The 19,989-nt window shown below is 49.1% G+C and overlaps 1 protein-coding gene across 1 annotated transcript; it reads left to right on the top strand.

Moving 5' to 3' along the window:
* Positions 1-624: 624 nt before the first annotated feature.
* LOC120413677 (uncharacterized) lies at positions 625-19,741 on the top strand. The gene is made up of 2 exons (XM_039574605.2): positions 625-1,443; positions 14,341-19,741. Exon 2 carries the CDS (start codon positions 14,466-14,468, stop codon positions 17,943-17,945), a length of 3,480 nt encoding a protein of 1,159 aa, XP_039430539.1. The 5' UTR covers positions 625-1,443; positions 14,341-14,465; the 3' UTR covers positions 17,946-19,741.
* Positions 19,742-19,989: the final 248 nt, after the last annotated feature.

A 19,989-nucleotide genomic window follows, 5' to 3' on the forward strand; every position in this document is an offset into this window, starting at 1 on the left:
TAGTGTTGGTGTCACGCAAGCTAACGACAGCCCCCTTGCAGCAAATTGTCACTCGATTTCGGTGTGTCTCTCTGTATGTTCTAGATATGTCCTTCCCCTATGTACTCGCAATATCTCTGTAGTGGTGTGTCAACTTCTCGACTTCTGAATGTCGCACACGCGACATGTCACTGATGTTGCGTGTTCCACCTTCCATGTCGCATCGCGTCTCTGTATGGGTTCGATTGCACGATTTGCTTTCCCCCTCTACTTTTTTGTCGATTTGCTCTCTGTGTCTGCTTCTGCTGTGCCTGTCAACGCTGTGCTGTGTTGTTTTTGCTCCGTTCTGTTTGCGAGAGAGCGCGAGAGCCGTTGCGCTTGTGTGCGTGCGCTGAGAACAAACGCACCGTCGTCACACTGCTGCTGCTCCCTCGCCTCCTTCGCTTCGGCTCTCTTGCGTGTCCCTCTGTGTCTGTGTGGCGTTCGTGCTCTCCCTCTATGTATCGCTGGCTTATCGCACTTGCTTCGCGCTCTCTGTCGTTGCATGGCCTGCTGCCACCGTCGTCGTCGTCGCGTCTCCTTTGTATGTGTGGGCAGCAGCAGCGGCACGACACCTGACTTGGCTCTCTTCGTCACATCCGAAAGTTCAACAGTATTATTGAACCCGTCTAACGAGTGAGACGCCACAATTCTCTTCTCGTCGTTCGTCGGTGTCCAGCCAGTCCAGTGTGGTTTTTGTGGCCAGGCCAGAAGCCAACAACAACAACAAAACAGAATCAGCGCGGTGTACCACCAGAAATCCGGAGGAAGATCGCACACCGCTCGCGGATACTCTCCTCTCCAACCCGATAGCCAAGCTCAATACGCGTGTCGTGTGAAGGTAGCGCGGGACCCCAGTGGCGACGTCGTAGGTGCTGCGCTCTTTAGTTTACACACGGAGAGCGTCGCGGACGGAGTTAGCGCGAAACGCAGCGACAACAACAACCAGGGAAAAAAATATCGATCATAGCAGGCGCCGCCGCCAACAGTGTGTGTCGGGTCGCGATCGATAACCAAATTTAAACGGAAAAAATCAACGGGTAACTTGATCTACCCGAGAGTTGCAGAGCCGCAGAGAAGAACACAGTTAGCGCAGTGATAAGACCAGTGAATCGAAACCAAGCGAAAAATTCTGAATATTCTGAATCGTTCAGTGAAGTCGTGAAAAGGCAAATCAAAGAATCGTGGATACACCCAACTACAACAACAACACACCAGTTGAAAGAGTGAAAAATTGTGCAAAAATCGCCCTGCTGATTGCAGAGCAGTGAAAACAAAGCAAAAATTGCCAAAGTGTGGCGCGCTACCACAGTGAAGAAAGTGACTCCCGAAAAGGGCAAATACTGGCCTAGAGTTTAGTGCAGAGTATTTCGCCGATTGCCGAGGAGTTTGGCGTCAGAGAGCAGTGAAAATCAACACAGCAAGGTAGGTTCCAGATGGATGTGGTGAAGTTTCGGAAAAGATTGTGGACAGTTCTGATCTTGATGATTATGCGGTGTAGTCCGTACTAGAACTTGCTCATCAAACTAGGATTCTGAAAATAAATAACGATGGAAATGAGTTAGCACTGACAACAGTTCAAAAGCAAAATTAAAAAAAAATGTAAAAAGCAAGAATAGTTCTTACAACAAACTTGCCCAATCGCCCTTTAATCCCTCAACGGAAAAGTACCGTCCGTACGTCCCATTTCAAAAGTGGAACATCCGCGGACCCCAGTGACAGCCGCCACCGATCACGGACGTGCATCGTGTGCCACATTTGCCTCCGCGGCTCGTGTGTTGCGAAAAGTGTCAATTCCAAGTGATTGACATATCAAGTTCGAGCCGTATAAATAACATGCACTCAGCACCGCGCTCTGATGCACAACCAGCGGCACAGGGCCGGGTCGCGGGGACAACACGCGATAGCTGGCCAGGGTGATACGGCTGGCAAGCGGCGAAACAAAAAAGCTGGACGAAAAAAAAACAGGGCGACAAACTAGTGTCGATCGTCTTCGCCGGGACGAAACGGCTAGGTTAATGTAATGTCAAACAAACTCGGCCGTTCCGAAGCGATCGGTTGTGTCACGTTAACTGCTGTTTTAATTGTACAAACAATCGTCTGTTATGGCAACAAGAGGCTGTGCGGCGGCGGTGGCGGCTAATCGCTGAAACAGCGAGCCGCCAAGTCGACAAGATGAATGGTGTTTTGCACAAACAGAGCTGTCAAATTGAAAGTTTATCAGCACGGCTCCGCAAAACAAGCGTTTTCACCATGTTTTATACACTAGTTGTCAATCGGGACGGTCCGGATCCTGTTACGGTGCACACAGCCGCGACGCGGTTATCTCCCAGAGTGACATATTTGTTCCACCCGAGCTTCACCGTCCGCTGGGCGATAAGCCACAGACGCCTCTATTTTTCCATCGAAAAGTTGAAAAAAAAAACGAAGATCGCAGCTTCTTATCTGCTCCACGGTGGCGCTGCGACCGCCACGCAAATGACTTTCGACGACGGCGTCTCGCCACTATCAAGTGTCCAGCGTAATGGCCGGTGACAGCCACACGCTTCGACGGGGTCAACGCCTATCACCTCGTGACAAAGCGGTTGATTGTTTTTTTTTTTTTTGTTGAAAGCGCCTAACCTCAAATCTAGATCGACGCACAAAGTGCCGGAAACCGATCGCGGCCCTACCCAGCGCGATCTCAATGACACACTTGATCTAGATGGCGGCGACAGGCCAGTAATTACAGTCCGATCGACCTTGTGCCGAGGGGTGGTCTGCGAGGGTGTGACACTCGCGCCGAAAACGGCAAATTCAAATTATAACTCGCCGCGCGAGTAATGCACGCTGACAGTTGACGCGCCCGATCCCGCACTTGAGTGGTGATGAACGAGTTCAAACTGTCAGCTTGAGTCACGACCCGCTCACGCACAGTTTTGTGTGTGTGACAAAAAAGGTCGGTAGATAAACAATAACAGGAATGATGTGACAGAAACGACCGCGCGCGGCAGCCGAAAAAAAGTGACGCAACGTTGTTTTGATTTGTCACCACATGTGTGTTGGTTGTTTGTTTACCCGATTTGACGTTTCTCTCGTCACTCTCGATTAACTCGCGTCGATCTTCCCTCGAGCGCAAGATATCCGACTGATTTGTTATTGTTATTACTGCTGATTTGTTATTGTTAGGGTCTGGCCTTTTTTCTTCTTCCTCCTCTGCCTCTCTCTGTGTAAAAGACACGGCGACAAGATTCTCGTCTGTCACGTCGATCGTGTTGAGACGGAGACGAAATAGAAGAAAAAAAAGTGTAATGTCATTTTCGTAGTCGACGAAGAGGCGACGCAACGATTTGTCGAGGTGTATTATAAACGGGCTAAGCCGGTAGCGTTTAGTGGTTCAACCACAGACTGTCAGACCGGGAACTTCAGTCCGGCTTGTTGAAAACCTCAGTGACAATCCCTAAACGCGCCCGAGGTCTCACAAGTCATCCTGCTCCCATCTATTTCGGAGAATCGATCCCAAATATGATTTGTCATCGCTCGTCGGACCGCGCCGCGATGACATTTACGGAAATATCAACCATCATTAGAAACGTGTTCAAGTGGTGGGACCCGCGATCGAAGATCTCCCACAGACCTCCGCGGAAGGTTTTACGATGAATCTCGAGGCGCAGAGGTTTTTACGATCGCGCGACACCGCAGTGGACAAACTGTGAAATAAAATTAAACGAAACTACCGCGTGTCTTTTTTTTGTCGCTGCTCCGCGATCCTCACCTCTTGAGCGCAGTGTCAAATGACAGCGAGACGACCTTGAGGGAACGCCGTCAAAACAACGCGTAATTAAGACACTGGGACTAGAGAAGTGGCGTTCCCCTCGACACCACGCGGAGCAACATATTAAATTGACATTAAAAGTCGAATCATGTGGCTGCCTGTTTTTTCAGAACCGATCAAGAAGGAAGCCCAAATGTGTCATGACCACGTCATCCTCGGTCATCAGCCCGCAAGATGAGTTCCGCGGTGGGGTTATTAATATTTTATTGAACACCAGCGAGATCGATCGCTTGGTCAGAACTCATCATTTTTATTAGCCACCTCTCTCGGATGACGACCCGAAATACTACCTTGCGCCGACGAGAATGTCGTTTCATTTTTAAGCCTTTTATGACAGTCGGTGGCTGGTCACATTGTGAGAACAAAAAACAACGTGGAGCCCCAGACGATGGGACCCCCGAAAGATTCACAGGTCGTCCTCTCGCTGGACGCGGCGGTGGTGACCAATCATAAAAGGAAGACGGAAGAATGATTATAACAAAACGTCGGAATTTTTAATTTATAACACACACACAACTGTCTTCTTGTGGTCTGGAGTGTCACAATCCGGAGCTCCGGTTTCCCCGGCTTCTGGCGACGAACTTTTGCGCGACCAGAATAAAGAACAATTCTTAATTTCTGTGCGACTTTTTGCCTTCCTCACCTTACTGAGGAAAGGCTATAAAACCACTCAAAAAATGAACTTCTTAATTCGACCTCGTAGACCCACCTTCACGTATACCTATCGACTCAGAATCATGTTCTGAGCAAATGTCTGTGTGGATGTGTGTAGGTGGGTGGACAAAAAAATTGTCACTCGATTATCTCCGGACTGGATGGACGGATTTTGACCGTATGGGTCTCATTCGATCCGTCTTGGGGTCCCATAGGTCTCTATTTAAAATCATAAAGTTTAGTTAAGTACTTCAAAAGTTATGCTAAAAAAACGATTTTGGCGTATGTCCGGAAGATTGTAAAAAGGGTGGCTTTTGCAAAATACCCTATCATGTTATACATTTTCAGAAAGGTATTAAAAAGACCTTTCTAATGAGCTCAAAACATTGAAGATCTGACAACCCTATCAAAAGTTATTAGCACTTAAGTGTTATTTATGCACTTTTTGGAGGCCGGATTTCAGATATTTCAGTAAAAATGATGTCCGGGTCCATCATGCGACCCATCGTTAGTTAGATAATTGAAAGACCTTTCAAATGAGCCTAAAACATCAAGGATCTGACAACCCTATCAAAAGTTATTAGCACTTAAGTGTTACTTATACACTTTTTGGAGTCCGGATCTCAGATATTTCAGTAAAAATTATGTCCGGGTCCATCATGCGACCCATAGTAAGTTAGATAATTGAAAGAACTTTCAAATGAGCCTAAAACATCAAGGATCTGACAACCCTATCAAAAGTTATTAGCACTTAAGTGTTATTTATACACTTTTTGGAGGCCGGATCTCAGATATTTCAGTAAAAATTATGTCCGGGTCCATCATGCGACCCATAGTTAGTAAGATAATTGAAAGACCTTTCAAATGAGCCTAAAACATCAAGGATCTGACAACCCTATCAAAAGTTATTGGCACTTAAGTGTTATTTATATACTTTCTGGAGACCGGATCTGAGATATTGTGATAAAAATATTGTCTGAATCTTCCATGTGAACTTTCGTTGGATAGGTTTTTTTTATCAGACCTTGCCGAACCCTATCAAAAGAAATCAGTAATAAAATTGATTTGTTAACCATGATAAGGGAATGTTGCTATTTTTACTGAATGTATTGACTTTATGAATGTGAGGAAGGTACCAACCACCTAAAGGTGGATTAAGTATCGTTTTTTTTAAGTCTTTCGGGAATCCGCCGTTCTCTTCACACCGGGTCGTCGTAAAAAGTGATTTTTATACCTTTATGACGGGCGCAACTCAGACGGACGGTGGACAATGTTGCCCGGTGAACCGAAAGTCCGCGGTCATCATCGATTTATGGCACTCGCAACAAGCACGAGTGCGCGCCATTTTATCCAAGATGGCGTCGGTCGATTTGTCATTCGGACGCGCCCTGCCACCCCGGAGACAAATCCGGGCCCGGCTTATCGCCGGGTCGGGATCAACCTTTTCGGCTGCGGCGGGGAAGACCCGCAACAATTAATCTTGCGAAGAAACGAGTTTTGTTTTTTTTTCGAACCGTCATCCACGACGCTGTCGTGCGGTTGTCACGTTCGCCATGTTCGCGGCCCCAGAACAAGACGGAAAGAACACGGGCGACTTGATTAGCTGTCCGGTTACGGCGATTAGACAATTTATCAAATAATTAAGAGTGTACCATCTCGGGCGTCACGACGCACCAGCGTCGTTGACGGTGCGAGTTTTTTTTTTTTCATATGCGATTTTTTTTCGCCCATTGTTTTGACAGAGGTCGGTGACACGCGGGCCGAACGCTTCCGCGTCTCTTCAATGTCAGAGCCCGATGTGACGACCAATTCTTCTCGGGACACAACATCTTGGCGGGATTCGCGCTTTTTTGTTGTGAGTCCCCGCTGCACTGCGCGGTTTATTAAATTAACTCCATAATGGCACGCTTCATCAATCTCGTATTAATCAAGAGCAGTGGTGGCGGCGGCGACGGCGACGGCTAGTTCGAGCCAGTCAACCGTTTCGAAAATCGCAAAACGACACCGACAGAAGCTCACGAGACGAGATGTGTGTGCGAAGAAAGGCGAAAAGTCTGCAACAATGGCCTACCCCGGGGTTGGAAAATTGCTCGCCGGCCAAGAATCGACTCCAAATTGAATTTCCTCAATTGATTTTAATGGCGCCGACCACCGCGCTGCGCGCGCGGTCACATTTTAATCATTACATGACTTAATAGACCAGAACCAATGCGAAAATGACACAACCCAAGAACGAGCGTCACTTTTTGCACCACTGGTCTGCTCGCGAGCGAGCTCCCCGCTCGCATAAATATCCTATTAATTTATTTCTGCTCCGTCTCTTCGGCCCGATCGGATCGTCGGACATTGTTTGATTACACCTCTGAAAGCGGCTCATTTGTCATAAAACAGAACCGGCTCGTAATTCATTTTTTCCCAAGACCCGCTCCTCCTCCTGCTCCCCACAAACCGTCCGGAATAGGATTAAGTCAACACTGATTGAAATCGTTTACCTCCTCGCGGTTCTGCGCGAGGGGGGAGACACTCTTCTCTTTTTTTGTGACTCGCTCGCTCGCTCGCGCCCAAATGTGATTTATTCGACGAGGATCCCGGGCTCTTCCGAGAATCGATAAAAACGAGGGGGGACAGGTTCTGAAATCGAAAGCGGACTGCGGACATCCGATCGCGACACCGATAGGACGAGCGCGCGGGGAGGCTCGTAAAATCGATGATCGAGTTTTTGCTGCTTCGCAGCCCTGACACAACCCGGGTTAATTGCACTGTGGATTTCGTCGAGTTCCCAGGAATGCGCGCGCGCTCGTAAACGGATTGGGTTTCGATCGATGTCTGGCGAGACAAAAAGTTTATGATTTAGCTGGCCCAATGAGTCGTTAAACTGTTGCAGTTTTCGGGATTGTCCGAGTTCTTGGAACTCGTCCGGATCTCGATTGCAACTGTTTGTCGAGAGGTCAAGAGTTCTGAAAATGTCACAGCAAACACTTGTCCTGCTTCCTCCTAGCCCACGCACCGGGCTTGACCTGCCATAGACCTTCTTCAATGCCTCGAGCGGTGACGCCAGCCATATTTGCTCAACTCATCACTCGACGATTAGCACTCACTTGGCACTCCAGCGCCGAGGTTCGGCTCCGAAAAAAAACAACAGATGTTTCAATCGAAGCGATGACGGCGCACAGGTTGACGATCTGCTTGCTCAAAAATAGCCAAGAAGAACGGGTATGAGAAACGGTACAAAAACCGCGTGGTCGCGGTCGCGGCCGCGCTCTTCTCCAACAAATTGATCCCCAAACAGTCAAAACGCTAATGACAAATGATTGATTTGTCCCTCAACACGCGCACACACACACACGCGGAGTTCGACGCCACCGACGCCGCGTATGTATCATTTTGGTGAAGCAATGACTATTTAAATTAATTAAGCTTCGCGTTTTGCAAAGTACTCGCGGCCTAATGTCACGTTCGGAACCCGCCAAATGACCAATCATCAAATTTGACCGCGATCTCGTTTTTTTTCGTCAAATGTCACTGCCACCGAAATGGATGGGCAACCGCGCTCGCGCGCCTACCAAATTTAGCCAAAACTGCTGGCAACACTGTATCATTACGCGCGTGCCCTTTTTTGTTGTTACCCGCGATCTCTTTTCAAAAACGTCGATAAATTTGACGAACGACGGGGTGGGTCCGCGGCTGCAATCGCCGCGCAGTTATGGTCAACAAAGAAATGTATTGCACGTTCACGCCACAATTAGAAGGCGCTCGCGCACTAAGCGGTGCAGCACCAGCAAAAAAACATGGCGCTGAATGATAGATTTTTATAAACGATCATAAATTACGGACGCGCTCGTGCGCTGACACGCAGTGTCCATTTTTCTTGCCAACACCAGGTCGGCTTTTTGCCTCGCCACGGAACGGCCGCTAATCGCAATCATAGCGATCGCACGGGTTTGAAGGCCAGTTTCGCACTAGTTTGAGCGCAGCTCAAACGAACGTGCCATCCATTGATGGCGCGTTTGACGGCTCTCCGCGGGGGCAAACTTTATCATTTATCTAATATGTGAAATTAGTTACTACCCTTTTCCCAACGCAAGATCTATCATTTCGCTAGCGGCGCAAGAAATCGCGAAAGCGCCCATCCGTCCGTCCCGAAAACGCAAACACCGCAATCACGACATCTGTTATTGAAAGTTGTGTGTGTGTGATGAGCAGGCGTAAGCTTAATTGTAACTCATCATAGGAGGCGCTGCCGGCGCGGCGCTTTCTTTGCTAATTGTTTAGCGCGCCAAGTGGCGCTCCCCTCGCGTCGCCATGTAAACAAAGCAATTTTCGACTTATCCACTCGCTTGTCACAGCAGCGTAGAATTAAAAGCCTTATTAGGCACCAAATAGCACATAATTGGGCGTTCTCCAGACGATTTGAGTGGCGGTGTGGTCCATTTCGGGCACAGTTGGTTGGAATTGAGTGAAAAGTGGTCAAAACGATATAATTTCGTGATTCTAACCCAACAAAAAACAAAACTGATGAAGCGACGCCCCTCGAAAATGTCTGGGCAAACTGTCAAAGTGACGTGTGTCGAGGGGCGCCTCGCTGTAACCGTGTTGTCTCCCGAGCGAAGAATCGCTTTATAATGAGCTTGCATGTGAAGTGCTTTTTAATAAACTTAATACCTGTTTAGATTTTCAAGGTTTGTTTGCCCGTCTGGACGGGAAATTGGCGGTCGTCGGAAGGTTCTTGGAAACCTGTGCCACGATTTCGGCACGCAAGCCAATTCGAAAATCCTTCCAAAGGGCGAATTTTCGCCAACTTGAATTTGCATATCAAAGCGGGGAGCGCCCGCCAGGAAAAAAAAGGAGCCAGCGATTTACATCGCTAATGAAGCCTGCTGGGAATCGAAGCGTCAGATAAATCATGCTCGTAAATTGACACACACCGTCAATCGTGTTTGTCATCGGTTCTAATGGTTCGCGTCGCCTAAAACAATGGCCTCGGCGAGGAAGGCCGGAAATGAGACGATACAAATCCCAGTTCTGGAGCCGGAGCTTGTTTTCGTAAGGGGATAAGTACGCCACATTAGGGCAATTATCCGGGGCTGTTGTCTTACCGGTCCCAGAACAATCATCGTAATTGTGGTTTAATCTCCGAACATAGACATCTGCTTTTCGTTCTCCAAAAAACGACGCGACGATGACAATTTTTGACGACGGAGTCGGCAATCAAATTATACGTAATTTTCGTTGTCTCAGCAGCCGTCTGGATTTTGTCTCTTCCCGAGGGCCGTAAAACCTTTGGGCCTCCGAAAATTAAGGTTCCAGATTATCGAGGAACCTCTTAAAAAAGAGAGACACACACTGATCTGATTTATGAACGAAGATGACACTTAATTAGAGGTTCTCCGGAGGTGCCAGCTGACAGCGCTCACCGGGCGCGACCTTTTTTCCAGGTTAGATTCCTCAAGTTTCATGTCACAGCCTGGGTCATTGTACGGCTTGATTTCGCGACGACGACGATGACGACAAAACTGTCGAAGCAACCAAACCACCTCTAATCTATATTTATAAAAATTAAACGAGCGCGGCTCTGCCGCGGAGAAGAAACCAAATTTATTTAAAAGCTATTTCTTCTTCTGCACACAAAAAGAACGAAACGTTCCTTTCCACGACGACACCGGCAGAGCGACCAGCCCCTCGCGGTGTCATCGATATCGCCGGGAGCTGTCAAAAAATTGGCGCGCAGCGGCGGCAGTGTCGAAAATTAATAAATTAGAACATTATATTTTTAACAAACCCCAGCAGTCACCAAACTTCCTTCGCTGGCAAACTCCTCCGCTAGGAAGAACCTAGATATTTCGGATGTTCTGACCTTTTTTCCACGTCATCGGGGGGTTGGGGGGAGCTTCTTCGCGCGGTGACAGCTCGATCGCTGTCAGTCCGCGCGAATGAGAACAACAGCGAAAGATTAGCTGTTCTGAAGCTCTTTCTCGATTTTTTTTTTCTGGTTTGAGTGATCGACGTCCACTGTTCTGCCGAAATTGAGGTAGCTCTCGATTGTTATGTAAATCAGAGCGCGCTCCCCCTCGCGCTTTTATGGGCACAGCTCTATTCAATTAGGAGCGCGGCCCGATTCTTCACCACAGTTTATTGCCCAATGACAAAATTTGTCAATCTCCCGATCGACGGCACGACGACCGCTGGAGTCCTACCCCGGACCGAGGTGAACACACATTAAAAATTAATTTAAGAGCTATTGATATGTTGATTAAACGTGATTAAGCGAGCAGTTTATGGTGGCAGCTCTAGCGGCGTTTGACACTTCTGGAACTTCTGGCGAGCAGAAGCTCGCGCGCGCTCGAGCGCGGAATCTAATTTTATTGATTTCCTCACGTCCATAGCCCCGAGCAGCCTAGGCTGGAGCCGTAAAACGGGCCCCGTCCGAGCGTGATTGATACGGCTTTTTACTGCTTCTCTTCCTGGTCCGCTAAGCCGCGCTCGGATATCAACGCAATCATCGAAGATCGTCACTTGGCTTCCGCGCGCGTGAGATTTGCCCGGGAAGCACAATAGCTGTCAAAATAGATCCAATTACAATAAATGTCAACTGCGCAGCGCTCGCGCGCGCTACTTTTCGGGGGTCGGCCCGCTTTTTCCGCTGATGGATTCGTCGTGATCTGTCAGTCTCCGGTGAAGTCCTGTGGGAAGAAGGAGTTCGAAAATCATTAGCGCGAGCGAGCAAGTCCGGGCCTTTTATTGCTTTATTGCGCGGCCCGTTGAATTTTGAACTGTCCATCAGCGAGCGTCACGCGTGACCATGACCGAAGTCTCGTCAATCGACCGCGCGGTCGATTTGATCGATCAAAACTCGCGTACCAACACATGCTCGAATAATGAGCTAGCATGAAGTAATGATCCTCCGGCGAGAAGAGTCCGAGTACGACAAAAAAGCAGCAAGAAACAGGTTTGCTCGGGCTTAGCCCCCTGAAGCCTGATTTTTATGAGCTCTCTGAGCAGGCTTACGCCGCTCTCGGCCCCACTCGGAGTGAGCAATAACAAATAATCATCATCATTGCGAAGGGGGGTTCGCTCGCGGTAGAGTTGCAACTCTGGAGTGTCGTACCCCTCGCGTTGACAGTTGCCGAGTGTCACGCGCTTACAAGTATCATTACCGGACAGGATAGTGGCAACCAGTACGTAATTGCAGACTCCGGCAGGTCCACTCAATATCGATGACATGCGACACATTGACAGAAGAAGAGTTGTCAACCTCGGCCCGGGCCATCGACGCGGCAAAAGCCGTCGCATCATTTTTATTAATAGCCACTCAATCAGCGGTTCTTGGTTCGTGTCCGAGCGTCATTCTAGAAAGGGCCCCGCACGCGCAATTGTCGTGTCTGCGAAGAGAAAAATGATTTACTTTCAAATGTCATTACACATCATCGCACGCGAGCCGAGTGTCCTACCCCTCGCGTCCATGTTTATCTTTCTCTTCCCTTTGACAGAACAGAGAAGGAGCGCGGAGTGTCCTACCCCTCGTTAATCTCGATATAATTGAAAAGCAGCACATTTTCTTTGCCACAAGCAGCATGCCATGCTCGATGTGGCACCGCCACGTCAACCCGTTTCCTGAATCGTCGCGGTGGAAAGAATTGACAGATCGACAAACAAACCCCGAGTGACACCGGCAGGGGGCTGGGGCATTCCGTGCCGCTAGATTGCCATAAATATGTGAAATTATCATCAGCATTATCCGGGCCGGCTGACTCAACGGGTAGGAGATCGCTGTGCAGCGCCTTCCCGCGTCAAGATCGCTCCAAAGTGGAACCCCCCGAAACTAGCCGACCTCCCCTACACCCGCGGCCCCGATTTGTCGTGTGCAAATTATCACTTGCACCGCGCGCGCCATCACCCGGCGCCTAGCTCAATTATCTGTTTGTCATATCTATTATAAAGCCGCCGCCGCCGCCGCCTACTCCTCCACCTCCTGTCAACACTTCCGCTTGACTCACCCGAGGGGCGCTTCCGGCCTCAATAATGTGTGACAAATTCGATTTCAATCGAATCACTTTCGTTGACGATACACAAAGTGAAACCGACAAACTAATAAAGTCATGCGATTGTTTCGATGTCACACTAATGTGACAGTTATGGGTGACGCTAATGATCATCGGGGCCTTGCCCTTTGAACCGCGCGCTAACACGCTAAAATGGTTCCGCGTGAGACGACGACGGGTAATACTTGTAAAAAATGTGTGAAATTTTGCCCTAGCCGCTTGGCGACGCCATTGTTCCGGAGAAGAGGCAGGGCGCGGCTCGTTTGGAAACAATAAAAAGCGATCTCGCGCACTCATGAAGATGATGATGCGATCGCTATCGAGTCGGGTTCAGGTGGATAAACGAGAGTGAGTGTGTGTGTGGTTTAACAATTACCCCGAGGGGAGAGAGGGCGCTAATCAGCCGAGACGCGGAGATTTTCGCGAAACCGAAGAAGTTCGCAAACGCTTAGCGTTTGACAGCTCCGCCCAGCGCCATTTTTCCACGTCTTCTTCTTGCGAGCGCCCTTCGCCGTATCGTTTCCTAATCAGCTTCCCCCCACTCTCACTCTCTCTTTCTCTCTATTTCTCCTTCGGCGCATGGCTCGTGATATCAAAACAAAGCATGCCACGAAGACGTCGGCCGATGTTTACTCACTTAAACGAGTTAAAGCGCCGCCGTCGTCGTCGTATCCTTGCCGACGGGCGAATGCAATTATTTCTCATTACTTATTCGCCTTCTCCAAACATCACGCTCGAGCTCGAGCTGCCGATCCGGTAGAGTGAGTGCTTCCAGAAAAAGCATGGCCTACTACAGCAAAGTCGCCGCGGCGAGCGGCGGTCCGATTTTCGTGTTCCAGAGCCGCCTCTGATCGATTACACTCATTTTCGTTTTAATTTCGCTACTCGGGCCCCTGCACCGAAACACCCGACAACCCGGGCAAAAATCGAATAAATATTTAATTTAATCTCATTTCTCTTCATTTACCTTTAAGAGCACGTTCGTGCGCCTTTCCGGACGCCTTAATAGTTTCATTCAATTAGATTCCCTTATGGAAATTTGCTCCCGTGAGACGAAACCCTTTGCCTCGAAAACTGCCCAAGGCAGGGATTACCGTAGACCTGGGCAAAAGACGACAAAAGCGCCATCAATTATGCACCACCCTAGCGACATCTAGCCGGGACGTTTCCCAAACCCAAGGCATTTGTTTATGTTCGAGTCGCGCCCCGAGACGGAAGCTCGTCATAAACATAACCTCATTCTGTCGTCCCCGCCGCTGTCGAATTCCGTGACGACGATCGGCGATCGTTTCTAAACAAACAATCCCGGACAGCTCTCGCGCGCAGGGCAATGACAATCCATTTACAACGGCAGCCCCGGTTTTCGGAGCGACTCGCGGGACATCTAAATCACATTAACGCTTCAATCAATCAAATTTCCGGCCCCATCCGGGCGGGGAAGTTTATTTTGTTTTATTAAAAATATCAATTAAATTTGTCTTATCTTTTGGGGTGGACCGAAAAGAAAACTGCCATCCAAACTCAACCATAAACGGAGCACCCGTCATTTCCGGGGCCATAAAAGAACGCCGCGCCGATGACGACTTTCTTCCCACATTGGCCTGTGTGACATGTGGCCGGTTGACTTTCCAACACACCGAAGCCGCCCACCTCAAATCAAATATTTGATTAAAACCGCGCACAATTAATCAACAAATTTCACCCAAAAATTGCAACCTCATCCCTTATGGCGTTGCTCACTTTTCCCTCCATACTGTAATCGATATCCACTTTCAATCTAACAAATCTCTCTTTCCTCTCCCGTTTTCTTCACAGAAATCAACCCAAAAAAATGACACCCTTTATCGACGGCCAGCTGTTGCACGGCTAAATCCCTCGTACCTTCAAAGTGAGGTTTCCAAAAACCGAGTCCAGAAATTACCCCCCACCACCAAGCCCAAATGGTTATGTCGCCAAGCAGACGACTGTCATCGCCAGGAATCGCCACGCACCCGATGAATATGCATTTGAGCTCGCTGCAACACTCCCAGCTTCAGTTGTCCTCGCAGATGCATCAGAAGTTGGCCGCCGGACTCACGCCGAACCATATGAGCGGGTTTTTCAAGAGTCCGTCGACCTCCCCGAGCAGCGCCAATGCTAATATGAGCAATAACAACAACAACAACCACAGCAGTCACCACCAGTCCAAGAGTCACAACAGCAGCAGTAACAGCAGCAGCAACAACAGCACACCAACGAGCATGCCGTCAGCAACGGAGCTGTCCGCGCACCCGTTGAACCGTCTGCAGTCGATGCAGCCGTTTGACTTCCGCAAGCTGAGTGCGGCCGCGGCCGGGCTGAGCGCCTTCACGGCCGGTCTGCCCCCGCCAAGGCTTAGTCCGGAGGCGGCCGCCGCCCAGCATCACTTCAACCAGCAGCAAGCCGCAGCCGCAGCTGCGTACTCGCAGGCGACCGCCAAGCGACGTGACTCCCAAGCGTCCGATTCATCGGCAAGCTCCCGTCACGAACACGCCGCGGCTGCCGCCAACTTTATGAACCTTTCGATGGGCGGACACGGACTACCGTTCCCGATTCCGCCACCACCACCACCGACCTCGGTCGCAATGTCGCTGGCCAACTCGCTGAACCACTCGGCAGCAGCGATGGCTGCAGCCGTTTCCGGCAATCCGCACGCAGCTAGCTTCCTAGCGCAATCCTTCCCAAATCTGCTCGCAGCTTCAGCCGCCCGCGAACAGGCTCGCAGCAAATCGCCGCTGTCATCGCTCCACAAGATGCCCATGAAGGCGGAAAAGCCGTCCTCGGAGAAATCCGACAACGAAAAGAACCACCACGAACGCGAACGCGGTGAGAACGTACTCAACCTGAGCCGAGACCTGGCGGCCGCCGCCGCCGCAAACCAGCACATGTCCCGACAGGGCATGTCCGGCCACGTCAGCCGCATGGGCGGTGGTATGCCCCCGGGTGCCCATCTCAAGAAACCTCAATCACCAAACAAACGCCAGTGGGGAGCACTTCCGCCCAACCTCGGAACCCAGTTCGTGAACCCAGCAACCGGCAAGAAACGGGTCCAGTGTAATGTCTGCTTCAAGACGTTCTGTGATAAGGGTGCCCTCAAGATCCACTTCTCGGCCGTTCATCTGCGCGAGATGCACAAGTGTACCGTCGAGGGTTGCAGCATGATGTTCAGCTCGCGTCGATCCCGCAACCGACACAGCGCCAACCCGAACCCGAAGCTCCACTCGCCCCACCTTCGCCGGAAGATCTCTCCGCACGATGGACGCAGCGCTCAACCCCATCCGATCCTCCTACCCTCAGCCGGTATGCCCCTACCCAACGGGCTGAACCCGCTCCATCCGTTTGCACCGTTCCCGCTGATGCCCCACGGAGATATGCGCCATCCGTCGCTGTCCGCGCTCGAGTTCAAAGCCAACATGGAAGCTAGCATGCATCGACGCCTGCAAGAACAGGAAAAGCACCGCGAAAATCAACGCCAGTCGCTCAGTCCGGAAAACTATCGCTACCGAAGTCCGCTCGGCGACGCTTCCGACAAGTACCTGTCCCCGGGACATCACCTCGGCGGCGGTAGCTCGATCGGCAGCCACCTGGACGATGACGACGATGATGACGACGATCCGAACGGAATCGTCATCGACGGTAACGATGATGACGATGACGATGAAAAAGGTTTCGACATGTCGCTCAGCTCCGAATCCGAAGATGTCAAATCGTACCGACACTCGGGAACTCCCGAGCCGGAGTATGAGAACGAGCGGTTGAACCACGAAAACGAACCGCAAGACTTTAGCCTAACCAAGATGAAGTCGGAAAAGCTGTCCGTTTCGTCGGACGGAGATGACGTTGCGAGCAACGTGGACAGCAACGAAGACTCGTCGGTGAACGATCTGCAAACATCGATCAACCAGTCGATCAACAAGCGCAAACGGAAGAGCATGAACCCGACCAAGTGTTCGATCCCACAGGAGCGATTGTCCGCCGGGTCGGGTCACTTGTCCGATGAAAACGAAGAGAAGGAGGGAGATGAAGAGCAGGGTGATCACATGGTAAAGAAGATCAAGCTGGAGAAGGAGCAGTCGTTAATTAACGACAAACGGGAAGCTTCGGTTTCACCGAAGCCAAACGGGGAAAGCAATCACATGGATGAGGATGAGATGACACCGGTCAAGATCAAGTCCGAACCGAGTGAGCACCAGGAGGAGGCTGAAAATCTGTCGATGGACCTGTCGAAGAAACGGTCCACCCCGGACGTGAATGCCAACGAAAAGTTCACCAAATACTCGATCGATGTAAAGCCAGCGTCCGAACTGATGGAGAATCCTATGGCACTGGTGCGTCCGAAAAACGAATCCGATGACCACGAGGCAGAAGATCTGCGTCGACCGAGTTCTGCCGACAGCAAAAAGAGCGCCGAGAGTCTTGATTCCGCCAGCACCCTGCGACGGCTCGAGAACCTGTCCCACGGCCCGCTTAACGAGATGATGATGCAACGCGGTGGACTGCCTCAGTTCCCTCCGCTGAGCTACCTGATGAACGCTGCACCCCCTAGCCCGGCGCGATCGCGGAGCCCCTCTCCGAATCCGGCCACGAGCCCAACCCACGATGACGACTCGGATGACAACGTGGACTACTGCGAGGAAGGAAACTGCTTCAGCGATCCCAACGTACCTCTCGACAAAGATAATCCAAAGAAATGTTCCGCCTGCGGACGGATGTTCCAGAATCACTTTGCGGTGAAAACCCACTACCAGAATGTGCATCTGAAGCTTCTGCACAAGTGCAATATCGACGGCTGTAATGCGGCGTTCCCTTCGAAGCGCAGCCGCGACCGACACGCATCCAACCTGAACCTGCACCGGAAGCTGCTCTCGACCAGTTCCGACAGCAGCGAAACCATCCTCCCGATGGAGAAACAGTTTTCATCCTTCCCCGGTCCACTGCCCACGGAGTTTCTTGCTAGGCTGTACGCCGATTCCCAAAAGTTCCCGATGAACCTGGAAGCGTTCAAAAATCACCTCCCGAATGCCGCCGGAGCGTACGCGGACCACTTCCTGAACGGCGGTGGCCAGCGGTTCCCACCGGCAGCCGCTAACCCGTTCCTGTTCCCGCCCCTCGGAGGACTGGCCGGCTTCCCCGGTCTGTCCCAGTTCTCGCACCTGTTACCACACCCCCTGAACGGAATCTCCTCCCAGCTGGCGGGTGGTCGGATGTCCCGCTCGGACTCACCCATCTCGGCGTGTTCCCCCCCGACGACCACCAACATTCCATCGCCCAGGTCTCAGCACCACCAGGACCACTCGGAGCTGCAGGCGGCCGCTGCCCTGCTCAACCACAGTCGATCCCCCGCGGCCACACCCGCCGAGGAGGCGCGCAAGGGACAAAAGACGCCCGACTCCCTCTCGTGACCAGCTCCGGCGGAATCCGTCCTCGACGTTGACTGCTGGTGAACCTTCCACTTCCTTCCATCCAATTAACCCGGCGCTAATCTCCTTCGCTCGTGGGTTAGGCTTAATTGAAGCGCGTCTACTAGCAATGTTATCTCTCAGCAATGAAGCAATTCGAGAAAAAAAAGTAACTAAAACCAGACGATATAAAAATTAATTCAATTTAGAGGCAATTGATGAGGGCTGGTGGAAAGAGGAAGTCTGTCTTCTTCTAAAAAAAACGTGATCTCGTTTGACTCTCTTTTTATTATTTTGTAATTAAAAGTTATCGTAAATTAGGTTCTGTTTATCTGAATCTTTCGGAAGAAACGCTTTGTTACGACAGCAGGACACACAAACACACCAGGCGTAGCTACTTTGTACTGATAGCGGCAAATTGAAGTTAAGCATAAATCACACTTTACTAAAGTGCCCAGTGATATAACGTTAATTATATTATTTTCGACGCTAAATAAACCCATTTTATTGAAGAAGAAAGCAAAAGCATGCCCTCAAAACCGGTTGGTTCTTTTGGTGAGTGGGTAATTCGGGATACAAATTGATTTCGATATTTTTACGATTCTGAATTTTATACATTTTAGTAGTGAAGCAAAACAAAAACGCGACAGCGCAGTAAAATTTGTAGCTTTTGTAAGACCGTAAGTGTAAGCTTCTCCAGTTCCTAAAAAACCTCTCTTCTAGTAGCTTTTTGTGTAAATCACTATAAAAAGGGAACTTTCCAAAAAAAAAGAAAACAAACAAAAACTGATAAAAATAAACAACTGATCAACAATGATATTGGTTTGACTATTTACGAGTACCTTTTTATTTGTTTTAATAATTTCATCAATCTGTCACCAACACCAAAATCTTCCACGAACTAGACTAGTGTAGGCAGTGAAGGAGGTCGAACAAACATAAACAGATACAAACAACTAAACTAGCGAGCAAAGAAACCTATCGAAGAATAAAACGAATCTCTAGCTTGTAAGCTTTGTGTAAGTGAAAGGGCAGAAGGCAGACGATATACAATGGAAATGAAGTTTTTCAGTTTCGTACCTTCTCTAGGTTTAGGAAAAAAAAGAAAAACTTTTGTTTAAGTTATTAACAACAACACAAACCTATAATATTGGAAAAGATAAACAATAAGAGATAAATACGATTGAAATCAATAATAAAATGTGCAATATTTTCGTCCTCTTTTGTGCTCTAGACAAATGATAGTCTCTTAGGGTAATAATTATATGCATAGTTACAATACTTTCACAACTCTAGTGGGTAAGACAAGAAAAAACATACAAAATAGTAGCTCTAATCAGTCTAAAGCAAGAAAATCAGAAGAAAAAAACACGAAAAATGATAAAGATTTTACTCTCTAGGCAAAATGATCAAAACAAAAACACAAACCACTTGTAAATAAACTATAAATATTGAACTATACAAGCGTAGTTAATTACAACAATTGATATTAACGGTTAAGCATGCTTCGTTCAAAATGAAGCTTTCTCATCGCGTCACAAACAAGTTACAGTAATGTAAAATAGAAGAAAACCAAGAACTTATCCATACAAAAAAAATGCAAGTTAAAAATATATCAAAAATATCAATAATTATACGAGAGATATCCATAAGGCATCATCATCTTTCGGGAACTACCTTTTTTCGTTCCGTTTTAGACACAAACACACACACAAACTGGTTGTTGCGCTGGCAACGACACGCAAAAGCAGCACAAACTGTCAAAATTTGCGACAATTCTATCAGTTTTTATGATAAAATCCATTTATATTTATTTTTTAAATGTGTCTCTCTTAAAGCGCTCAGCTAAGGTCGGGCAGAAAAAAAACCCTCTCATGAAAAAAATATGTGAAAATAAATTATTTTTATTATTACAAAAAAATACTCCGCAAATCTTTTTCCATTCCCGAGGTCCTGGATGACAAGCCCCTCTCTTCACCTTCCCTGCCACGAGTTCTGACAGTTTCTCACGCAGCAGGCCGCGCCGATTGTTCGCACTTTCCGCCTT

This window comes from Culex pipiens, chromosome 3 (genome assembly GCF_016801865.2).
Source record: "Culex pipiens pallens isolate TS chromosome 3, TS_CPP_V2, whole genome shotgun sequence".
NCBI lineage: Eukaryota > Metazoa > Arthropoda > Insecta > Diptera > Culicidae > Culex > Culex pipiens.